The sequence below is a fragment of the Drosophila montana genome, unplaced genomic scaffold, assembly GCF_035044405.1.
Source record: "Drosophila montana isolate Dmon_TW-CO22-7 unplaced genomic scaffold, ASM3504440v1 contig_3833_1, whole genome shotgun sequence".
Taxonomy (NCBI): domain Eukaryota; kingdom Metazoa; phylum Arthropoda; class Insecta; order Diptera; family Drosophilidae; genus Drosophila; species Drosophila montana.
In genome coordinates this window covers 3,062,178-3,074,878 of record NW_026998704.1, presented here as the reverse complement: position 1 = coordinate 3,074,878, position 12,701 = coordinate 3,062,178, and the positions used below count along the sequence as shown (strand labels likewise).

The 12,701-nt window shown below is 38.5% G+C and overlaps 1 protein-coding gene across 2 annotated transcripts in view; it reads left to right on the top strand.

Moving 5' to 3' along the window:
• Nucleotides 1–134: 134 nt before the first annotated feature.
• The window catches only part of LRP1 (LDL receptor protein 1), a 69,769-nt gene continuing 57,202 nt past the window's right edge, over nt 135–12,701 (top strand). For both annotated transcript variants that reach the window (XM_064695867.1, XM_064695866.1), the window contains exon 1: nt 135–758. In XM_064695867.1, the coding sequence (XP_064551937.1) occupies nt 617–758 (142 nt within the window). In that variant the 5' untranslated portion in view covers nt 135–616. The remainder of the gene's footprint in view (nt 759–12,701) is intronic.

The window sequence follows — 12,701 nt, the reverse complement described above, 5'->3', positions numbered from 1 at the left end:
GTTGTATACATAGATGTGACGTAGCTCTTACTCACAGTTAACACTCTCAGCATGTGCTTGCGCAAAGCGTTACCTTCCTCGCTATCCACTACATGAATCGCTGTGTTTTTTACTCAGTCTTCTTACGGTTTTCTTAGCGTGTGGTGGGACAGCGGCACGCGAGTTTCGTTTTATACGCCGACGCAAAAATACATAAATATACATGCATATGGCAAATGATATAAAAATGATGTAAAAAATAAATATCTGTATGTATGTAGAGGCAACGCCGTGCTTACATTTTGTTTGAGCCTTGTGCCTAATTCCCAGTTTGCGTGTGTTAGTGTTAAGTGTATTGGTGTGTGCGCCTTTGTGTGTGTCCGCATATATTTGTTATTCGCGCGGCAAAAAGAAAAAAACAACAAAACCGTTTAAAAAGTAAACAAAAAATATCGCTGCCACAATTTGCGGCACAAAAATGCTGAAAATATAAACAAAACAAAGTACATTTTAAGCAATAGTTGCTTTTCGTGTGTGTGAGTGTGAGTGCGCGCTTTGTTTTTGTCTTATTTTTACGTAAAACAAAAACCACAACAACAACAACAGACGCCGCAGCAGCCAGCGCAGCAGCGGCAAAATGCCGGCGACAGCGAATTTGTGCCTGTTGTTGTTGCTGCTCTTCGTAGTCGCCGTCGTCGCTAGCAGCAAATCGAAGCAGCAACAGGAGTCCGGCTCCACAGCAGCAAAAACAAAAACTCTGAGTCCCTTGACTGAGAAAGGTAAGCCTTAATTTGTTGTTAATCTCTGCTGCGGTGCATTAACCCGACAGCAGTGACGTCGTCGTCAGTGTTGAAGTCGCTTAGCGTCGCTTGAGTAAACATATTAATGCGCTCTCGCTCACGCTTTACCGTTTGGGGTACCTTTTTCTCGTTCTTTCGCTCTTGCGTAGGCCAAAAATAACAAACAGCGCCACGCCTGCTTCCCCTCGCGCCTTTACTTTTGTTATGCAAATTCTTTTCCTCGTTTCAAAAATATCCACAAACAAAGAGAAAAAAAGAAAACACAATTTGTTTTGTTATTTTTCTGCATTTGCTTGGAATTTTATTGCCGCGGCAAGTGAAATGTGGCGTACGCAAAATTTTTGCAAGACAAAACAACAAAAGCTGCAGCAGCCGATTTAACCCATTGTTACCATGAACCACTCCATTGGCTATTTGAATGCCAGCTAATAAGCAAAAGATAAATTTAAATAAATATGCGAATAATAAATAGGTACAATCATGTACATGTCTATAGTACATACGTGTGGAAAAATGTATTAGTGTGTGCAGCGCAATTTCTCAAATGCGGCGGCACCCGACGACCTGTGGCCGCATTATGCATTCGCATGCTTCAGAACGTCAAAAGCACAAGAAGAAGAAAATGGGTGGAGTGAAGGGGAAATGAGTCAACTAAACGTTGAGCTCGTTAAATTAGACTAAAGAATCGTAAACAATATACAAATTAAAGTAACCATTTCCTCATTTGGTGACATTAAGCGACAATTGGTCTGAGAAAATAATAAATTTATATATTCTACATATAAATATATTTATTTAGATATACGTACGTATGTATAAATGTGTACACTTAAGTCCGTGAAGAATCAGTCAAAAGTTCTTTAATAACAAGACAACGAGTCACATATTCAAGAACTTTTACCAAAGTATTCAATTGAAGATTTAAAGATTAAGCAAAAAAAACAAGAAAAAATGTCATCTTGCTTCCAAATCTTAGATACTCTTGCAGATTTAACGCGAATTTTCGATATTTTTCTATACTTAATAGTTTAAAACGTTTTCGAATGTTAATATGGGAGATTTATGATTTAGTTGTTCAATATTAAAAATTAGATTTATTTTGTTTTCATTATGACGCTTGCAGTTGGCGAGTTTGTAAAAAATATCTCGATAACACAAGAACTGGTTTTCTACTGATTGTTCCTATGGCCGCTATATGACATAATGAGTCGATCATGCCGATGATAACTTACATAATACATAACACATGCATACGACAAATGACTGACTGAATGACTGAATGACTGGCTGACTGACTGACTGATTGACTGACTGAGTGACTGATTGACTGATTGGAGATCAACGCACCGCCCAAACCGTAAGAGCTAGGAAGTTACCTTATGTGATGTAGGTGCTCGTTAAAACGGAGTTTCGGGAAATTCCACCCGCTTGTGTGGAAATTTGGTTCATACTAATTTGAGGGGTGTTAGATACTTTTCGAAATATACATCCCTCCTTGGTAGTCATGGGGGTCAAAGATTTGGTGGGTGACGTTCTGTTTACAAATTTATTTCCAAAGATCTGTACGAAAAATCATTTAAGACGTATTTCACACTTTTCGCAAAATACAAGCTTCCTCGGCGATTCAAAGATTTTTTGGGCAAAGTTTTAAGAGTGATCCGATTTGCTTCAAACTTTTTTTCAAAGCTCTACACAAGAACTTCATGAACTTCACCCACAACAGTGGTTAATTAGCGAAAAACGGTTGTATGAAAGTTTTTTGCTTACCATCGGATTAAAGGTCAAAGGTTTAATAAACGAAGGTTTATGTGAGAACCTACAAAATATTTTTACTACTTCTAAATTATTGTTCGCTTGTTGAATGCCAATCTATTTTATACGACTTCTAATAAACACATACGTGTTCCTAAAGAAACTCAACAAAACGCGTAATTTATTAGCTCAACTATGTTCTTTATATTTGGGCAAAATCTTCTCAGCTACTGACCCCTATATCATATCGCTGCTAATGGAATGTTCGGCCAAAAATTACGTTCCTGTACACAAAACTTTCTAGTATTTTAAGATATCTCAACCGAAATTGGCATATAAGAGTCATGTCCTACGTATGTTTAAAATCGTCCAATAATGAATATAAAAGCTGAGAAATGTTCCAAAAGTTTTCTTAACCTTTTGATAATCCTTAAGTTCTGCTCCATGTAAATAATTAATATCCATTAGAACTTGAAACATACATAAAATATATCCGCAATCTAAAATTAGTTCAATGGCCTTTAAATTTGATTAGGAAATATAAAAAATTAGAGTTTTAAGGAAATTTGTAGCTTGACTTTTCTTGTTTCCGCCAACCATTCCACTTGCCATGCTTGGTTTCTGGTCAATTGCGCGGCCCATTGCACTCCTGCATACACTTTCCTTCTGCTCAATTCCGTCTTTTGCTCAATTGCGCTCCCCTGGCCCGGCCCATGGTCCCCTTCCGGGCTGCGAACAATCTGTAAACACGCCGCCGCCTCGCAAGGACAATTTGTGTGCTGGGTTAAAATGATGAAGGCCCGAGGCCCGTGTGAAGTGGGCCAAAGTAAAACGATGCCGCCGCGGGCAGCAGCAGCAGCAGCGGCACAAGGGTCGGGCTGAAGTATGGGCAGACAAAGGGGACAAAGGTTCTCTCGCTCGCACTTTCGCTCTCTTTCTAGATGCAACCCCAGCAGAGACGGCGGCGGCAGCGGCAGCTGTTGGGTCCATTGCCCTTGCCAACCCCCTTCCCCCCTGCAACGCGTGCGGACGGAAATATTGCGGAAATCGTTTATCATGTCGCCAATGGCTGCGTTTTAATAATTGCTGCAAACGCGACAAAACGGCTGCAGCCACAGAGACTGAGAGAGAGAGCGCCAGTTGACAGACAATTAGTTTATGCATACAACAAAATGTAAGTCACCTTTGACCAGGCCGAGTTTAATGTACCAATTTCCTATTTTCTTGCGTTTTTGTTTGTTTGTTTGCTTGCGCTGGCGCTGAGCGCAAGTTCAAGAGCAAACGACAACCTGCGCACAGACGATTAAGTAACAACAACAACAACATCAACAGCAACAAGAAGAGCACAAATTACAGCAGCAACAAACAAGTCTTTAAACACACACACATACACACATACACAGACATAAGTCACACCTGCTTAAGGCCGGGCAAACAAGCCCACAAAATTGAAAAACAACGTGAGGCTAAGCGAGCCACTGCGCGAGCGAAACAGATATATATAAACAGTAAGAGTGACAGAGAGAGGTAAAGTAAAAAGTCTGCTGTCGCTTGTGCAAACAAACAATGTAAAGCAAAAGAAAAAAAGTAATAATGCCAAACAACTGGACAAGCCGGCCGGCTTTAAGTCTTGAGCAATACAAGCAACAGCAAAAACAACTGCAGAAGAGATGGAAAACTCCGCAGATTGAATGCTCTTAGCCAAATGATCTGGCAAGGAAAGTTCTGGCAATACAGAAACTTCCTGAAACAGTTAATGGAATTTTAAGTGAAAAAGACCCCAAATCGTGTATGTTTGAGAAAATGATTTTTATTATCTTCCACTCTCTGCTGATAATGGTGCACAGTATATAAATATAATATATATAAAATACCGTTTGAAAATAAAATGAAAAATAAAAATATTACTCCAAAAAAATTTAACAAATTTCATGTTTATTTGATCATATTGTAGGGTATAATTGGGACTGGCATTTTTCGCAAATAATAGTCACCTTAGATAATATATGACGATGAAAGCAGGAGAATATATAAAAAAATTGGAATTATGTATTCATGCCTTTTTTCTGGAACGTCAGTTCGATGTCCTTATTATTCTGTTGTTTTAACTAGCAAAGGCAATTAGTTTATGCCTAAAAAAGTTACCTATTTGTCAATATATCAGACCCATTCCAAGCTATCCAGTACTATCCAAAATTAAATAAGCTACTAAAACTAACTTTTGGCTGGCCTGTGCTAATATTAAAAGAATATTCATCGTGGTACCATCTGCGCTGTGTTCTGCAAACAATGAACAATTGCCAAAGCAGCTGACAAATTCGCAATACCCGAATCCACACAAAAATACAGTAGGGCAACTAACAATCGTTTTAGTTGTATGCCTAGCTAGAACATAAATATGTGGATGTACGTTTAAGCCCGTGTGGGACTGCTACAAATGAGGTCCAGACAAACTGGAGAGGGGGAAATGGAAGTGCTGAGGAAGCGGCGGTTAAGGACATGCATCAGCAAATAATCATAGGCAAACAATTAAGCGCTGACGTTGCTTTTGGCCGTGTTATTTGCCTAACCGAAACTTTGGCCAGAGAAACCGGGCATTACGAGTGCTTGGTTTTTAGCTGATTATTTTTTGTATTCATTAGTTCTTGGAGTTTATTTTGTTGGCATCTTTATTGATTTATTGCACAATTCATTGTTGCTGCTCATTGGCTACAACTGGCGGTTGTCTCATTCGTTTTGTACTTAGTTGCAATACTTTTATGGTCTGTCTGGGTCCGCATGACGCACAACGGCTGATGATGGGACCGGTTCGGGAAACAAAGACATTCTCAGCGTCCAGAGTGTAGACTTGGTTTGCCCTATATGGTTATGGAAAAAGTAAATGTATCTTTAAACTGTGCTGAGTGTCTTTGTCAAGCTGCTATTCGAGTATAGAACAGGAACTAAACACCGAACAACTTTACTGAAGCCAGTAGAAAAGGAAAGAATCTGGAAAGTCTACTTTTAAAAATATTTTGGTATATAAATCAAAATAAAGCAGACAAATATTTAACACTCTTTTGAATAATTTGTGCATTGACTTCAATAGGTTTTTAGTACGCTTAAAAAACTAGTAGCAGTTAGTCAAGCCTATATAAATTAAGAAACTAGAATGACAGTGTCACAAACAGGTTTGGAAACATGTTGATAAATATTTAGAAACTTACATTTTAGTTTTTAAAAATAATAACCCTATATCGCAAGGCCTTTTACTCTTTACAAATGTGGAAAGCATAATAAAGTTAGAAGATATAGACCATAGAAGATATAGACTATATGACAAGATAATACTCTAGTCGGGAGTGCCCGACTAGGGGATACCTTGAACACTTTCAAACTACAGAAAAGGGGGCGGTAGCCATTAAATGAAAGGTACTTGATTTGTATATACTATTCTAGAAGCTACATGACAAATTTGATGACTAGCTCTTAAAACTTAAATATTTGCTCAACAAACATCATTTCGATATCGATTTTTATCGATTGCTTGGAAACGGGACAAATTATTTTTTATCGGAAACATATTCGTACTAGGTGGGCACTAGAAAGACCTACCTTCAAAATCTAAGGTTCTGACAAGGACGCGTTCACACACACGGACACACTGACAGACGACCATAGCTAGATCGACTAGATCGGGTATAAAAATATTCAATATTTGCTGCTTCCTATGTGATTTTTGGTGTATGCATAAAAATTTGTCTATTTGTGAAGGGTAGAGGATATCGTCGGGTTATGCACTTCTGATCAGAGCACTACTCTTGACTGTTTTCTTCGTAATTAGCTGACTTTTTCTTTGGTTCTTTCAGAACTGTAGCAGCTTATGTAGCAGCTTATGTTGGAGCTTAAGTTGCATTCAAATGCTTCCTGTTGCAATTCGAGCAATTCGTTCTTTACATTCCATTCAACTACTATATGGGTATTCAGTCATATGTTGCTTTCAGGTTTTCAATTAAAGAACTGCAAATAATAAGATGGCAATTAAAAATTCATTGCTTGATTCTGACACACGACCGCCCACACACACACAGAGAAACACGCTAATTTGTGAGACTCATCTGAAGTCTTCCACGTGACAGCTTGTAATGAGCTCACGCACACAGGCACACACACGCACACACGCACACACGTACACACATACAAGCTACTTGGTCGAGTGGAGGAATGGGCGTGGGGGGAGGCGGCAAAGTCGCGGCAGGCATTATGACATTTAAATAATTTAAGCTCTACGATGTCGACATGCATTTGCTTTTTCTCTAAACCGCAAACACATACGCACACACATAGGAATGTAACTTACTGTGTGTGTGTCAGGCGTCTCTCTCTTTCTCTGTCTCCCTTTCTATTTAAATGCATGTGTGTATACGTGTGTGTGTGTGTGCACACAGTTTAGTTTTAATTAGCAATGAGCATGAAATAATTGTACCAAACCAAAAGCTACAAACTCAACGAGCAGCTCAAGTGGACCACAGGTCCGGACTTAACAGACTGTCCATGCCCTATGCTCTATCTAGCTCTCCCTCTTTCTCTCTCTCTCTTTCTCGCGCTCTCCCTCCCTCTGTTTCTCTACCCGTGGCTTGCAGACTTTTGGCATAATTATTTTGCCCCATTCCCATAATGAAAATATTTTAAAATTGCCTTCGCTCGGTCATTCGCTCGGCCGTGCACGGAGTATTCGACTTGAGGCCATTTCTTAATTTATCTCTGCTTCTTTCGAGCTCTTCGTTGGCCATTTGGAACTCGATTAAAATAATTTTAATGGTCAAGCGCAGTTTAGCGGATTTACGAGGTTATCTTTGCGTTGAGGTATGTGGCCGCAGCTGGTAATTTAGTTGAAGGATAATGGAAATCGAGAAGCGTAAAAGTATTCTCGTAGTATTTAGAGCGGACTATTCTATGAAAATACAGATGTGTGGCGTATGCAAATAAGCCAATCAATATTCGAAAACACATTTAGCTTTACAGTTCAGCATAACTCAACTAAGGTTTAATTTACATCAGTGGTCTTTTTATACCCTTGCAGAGGGTATTATAATTTTGTCGTGAAATGTGTAACGCATAGAAGGAGACATCTCCGACCCCATAAAGTATATATATTCTTGATCAGTATCAACAGCCGAGTTGATATAGCCATGCTCCGTCTGTCCGTCTGTCTGTTTCTATGCGAACTAGTCTCTCAGTTTTAAAGCTATCTTTATGAAACTTTGCAGAATTCCCTCTTTCTGTTGCACGCAGCTCATATGTCAAAACCAGCTGGATCGGACCACTATATCATATAGCTGCCATAGGAACGATCGGTCGAAAAGTAGGTTCTTGTATGAAAAACATTTTTGTTTATAAAGTTATCTTGACTAAACTTTGTATTTATTAGTTTTACTACGCTCCCCATATATATGCAAAATCCTATTAAGATCGGGCAACTATATCATATAGCTGCCATAGGAACGATCGGTCGAAAATTAAGTTTTTGTATGGAACATTTTTATGTTTTTCAAGATATCTTGACCAAACTCGGTATTTATTAGTTTTACTAGGCTCCCCATATATATGCAAAATCCTATTAAGATCGGACCACTATATCATATAGCTGCCATAGGAAAGATCGGTCGAAAATTAAGTTTTTGTATAGAAAATTTTTATGTGTTTCAAGATATCTTAACCAAACTCGGTATTTATTAGTTTTACTACGGTCCCCATATATATGCAAAATTCTATTAAGATCGGACAACTATATCATATAGCTGCCATAGGAACGATCAGTCGAAAATTATGCTGTTGTATGGAATTTTTTTGTTTTTCAAGATATCTTGACCAAACTCGGCATTTATTAGTTTTACTATGCTCCCTCCACTTATGCAAAATCTTATTCACATCGGGCAACTATATCATATAGCTGCCATAGGAACGATCGGTCGAAAATTAAGTTGTTGTATGGAAACCTGTTTTGTTTTTCAAGATATCTTAACCATACTCGGCATTAACTATTTTCCCTGTGCTTCTTAGATACGGGCAAAGCACTATGAGCATTTTGAAAAGGTTGGGTCTGCAAGGGTATTAAATCTTCGGTGTGCCGAAGATAGCACTTCTTTCTCGTTATTATTTTAAGGAATAGAAAATCTCGGATTCATTTTTCCAAAATTTGTGTTAAGACTTTGAATAAATGTATATAATGTATATAATTTAAAATAATTAAAAAATGTATTAAATTATTTGTTTAACTTAAAGAATGTTTTATTAATAATAGGTTAAAATAAAATATTTATTTCAAATAAAATTGAGACGTTTATTTCATAAAAACATTTTAACAAGTTAACATTTTAAAAGTAAGAGGGCGCCTTTAAATATGCTATAATATAAATGAAACTCCAAAATACCCGACCACAACGAGTTTAGATACAGCCATGTTACCACCTCATAAACAGCTAAGCCTAATGCATGCACTTAAACTAATAGAGCCACACACAACTTGTATTTTTTATATGACTGATCTTAAATTGTGTTTAAATTCGGTTGTTCACTGGCGTTGTCAATGGCTAACTATTAAATTTACAGCCCGTCTGTGTTGGGCTTGGCGCCTCTGTTAGACATAAACCCCATAAAAGGACAACGCACACAGCAACAACACATGAGTGTGTACACCCTTCTAAACCATATGCCATAGAACCGGAACGGTATCCATAATACGACCATAATGCTGTAGCATGGGTGGCATTAAAGCCAGTACTCGTTACAGTAAAAACCCAATAGAGTGCTGTCCCTCTCTGTCTCTCTACAAGTCCAACACTTGCTCGTTTTAATATTGAAAATCATTTTACATTGTTTGCATTCGCTTACTGCAGTCAAGAGGGGTGTTCAGGGGGGGGGGGGAAGCGGGGGTAAGAGTGGGGTTAGAGTGATGAGTACTAAGGCGTTGAGCTTGTCGCAGTAAATGTTCTAGTCATGTTACGACAAGCCGCAGTGTCAAATCCACCCACGCACACACACACACACACGCACACGCGGACAATGCTGTTTAACTGAACACGATAAAGATATAAATTGTGTTTATGCAAATTGATTTTATGAATTTTCAGTTGCTGAATTTACGCAAAGACCATACAGTTGCTAGAAGTTTGTTCTTCAGCAGTTGTATTATATTATGTATTTTAGATCTTTACTTGTTCGTTTTTATTACAAGAAAAAAGTGACATAATATTAAAATATTATTGTTAAGGGGGCAGATTTTATTTTACAAGTATTATGAGTAATAATACATTTTACAATTTGGTATATAAGAGCACAAAGAGCAAAGGTGTAAAGGGGTCGCTAATGTATTTATGTACTGAATTGTAATTATCTTTGTTAATCGCCATTTACAGGGGCTTATGAGTTTTTGCTCAAAGTAACTTAAATGAAGTTTTTTCAGACATTAAAATGGAATACGCAAAGTTCTTTAAACAGGAATTCAATTCATATTCCAGGGACACTTCCGGAATAGATAAGTTCTTGTGATTTTTAAATATGAGTACAAAAGGGTCTCGACTGAGCATCGATTCGATAGCTTTACTCTGAATACATATTTTATATCTAATCCAAGCTTCTCAATTTACTTCGTCTACCAACCATTCAAATCTCGATCTATATAGTCCCTAATTGAAGCTTGTCATCACAGTGGTCTGACCTTTATTTATCGCAGGATTATAGCATTTACATTTATAGAATGGAAGCTAAATGGAAGCTTGGTATCATCCCATAGCATATAGATATGTATTTTCGGTTTTATATTACATTTAATTAATTTAAAATATTCTTTTGCAGGCATTTTGTAGTTTTAATTTATAAACCAACTGTTTTTTTTTTGTGTATTTTTGTAAACATCACAAAATGTTTATATATTTGGTTTTTCATAGGGCCTATCATGAGTAGTTTTGTTTTTTGTGTCGATATGTGTGCCACGCATGAACTTTGAATATGGTCACATGGCCGCTGTCATTTGCGTTTAGTTGTTGACTTGGGTCGAGTCGTTTGCTATGCCTGCATATGTCTGCTTGTGTGTGTGTGTCTGTATGAGTGTGTACAACATTTATTGCTCATACGCCGCGTTGCAGGCACGAACATTTTACAAAGTAATTTAAGCGACCGACGACAGGCGGGCAGCAGGCATTCGGTGTGGAGGGGAGGGAATAGAAGGGTACGTATGGCAACTAAAACGCAAATTAATGATACGCAATTGCGGCAAATCGCACGCTTCCATGTGGGCGCCATTTTGTTTGAAGTGCGCTTCAGTGCCGACAAAGTGAGAAAGGGAGCAAGAGATAGCGAGCGGGAGACAGAAAGGGAAGGCAAGAGAGTTGCCTGGCATAAGCTTTTTTGTTGTGCTTGTTGTTCGGGTTTTTTTATTGTTTTTTTTTTTGTGCATATTTGTCTACCTTGATGCAGTCACCGTTTGCTCTTGTCGTTGCTGTTGCTTTTTGTGCACTAATTTTTTTCCTGGCTTTTCTTTTTGCGCAACGCCTTTTGTTTGCGGCGCTGTCGTTCCCCAATGACTCGCACTTGTTGTTGCCGCTGCTGCTGCTGCTGCTGTTATTATAACCAAGCGCTCGACGCTTTGGCAAATTGTTTCCACTTCTCGTTTTTACGCAACGCCTTTTGTTTGCCGCTGTTGTTGTTGTTGCTGCTGCTGCTGGCCCGGCCTATTTAAGAAATGGGCTTTTTAGCACTCCACGTTTTCAGTTGTGCTTAATGCCCGGCCATCAGCAAATGTGAGTGGAGTATGATGAAAATGTGATTCTATCGCATCTATCTTTCATATTGCCTCTAATCAACGTCCCTGTTGTGTCACATCCAACTCACATTTGTTGTCAGCCCCGCCGATAAGCATCATCAATAAGATACGCTTCTGTCACAATGTTTGACATAATCGTTGATGCGGCGAGCTTTTCCTAATTTATGACATGTCCACGTTCAGCGCATTACGACGACAGCAAGCCCCAAAAGCTGTGGAGAATGTGCTGGAAAAGGGGGGCGGTGGGAGTGAGAGACCTCGTAGTGGAGGCTGCTTATCAGCGAAACAATAAGCGAGCCATGAAATATGAGCACAGGCAAAAGATTGACAATGGAAATACATCATCGAGCTGGAAGAGTTGCCGAGGCGGAGGAGGCGAAGCTTAAACTCTGAGCTAATCAAGTTGATTAGAATGAATGATTCATAGGAAGACAATAAAAAAAGTGAGCTGACAAAAATTGAGGTTGCAAGCTGTGAGGCATTAAAAACTGTTTTATAGTATACAGACAGTTCAAGGGACCAATACCAAAAGTCACATGATCAATCTGATCCCGACTTATACTCAGGCACTGGAATTAAGCCTCCCTCAATTTAGATATTTTCTTAATTAAACGTGCATTTCTATGTAGATTTGATCAAAAATACAGCTCTTAAAATCCATTTTGATATATTTTCTTTATAGTTTGGCAACCTGTTTGCTCTTCGGCTACTTTAAATGGGATATTTATCCCAATTAACTGCAGACATTACCAACTTTCCCCTATATTTGACTTCAAACTGACCTAGAGACATTTGCCAATTAATTTGTTTTTTCTTTCAATTTTACGCCTGAGTTTCATGCTAGAAAGACAGGTCGTTCCTTTTTTCTTTTCCTGCAAATTCCAAACGAGCTCTCCACAACGTCTGAAAGCTACAGCAACAACTACAACCAGCCATAGCAAAAATGTGAGGGATATTTTTTGCAGCAAAATAGCTTTATATGGCAGCATGGAAGAAAGAATGTTAAGGCTTAATTTTATATTTGACTTTAAAGTAAGGACAGAAAACTAAAAGCTTTTGCTAATCATTCAACCCAAAGCGACAAAAAGAAGCTCAACAAAAGTACTTTAAGACCGCAACTCAGCCAGCAGAGCAAATGATTAAACGTGGCATCAACGCTTTCCCCCAAAAAGTTTCCACATTAAAATTGGCGCTAAAACTAACAAAGTTTGCCATCACTGGGGATGCCCGCCAGAAAAACGCCCCCAAGGTGAGGTGGATTCTCCACATAACCCAAGAAGGGCTGGGCGTGTGGGAGTCGTTTTTACTGTTGATTTATATGCCAAAATATTTTAATTAGTTTTAATTTTGTTTAACGCCGACTGACT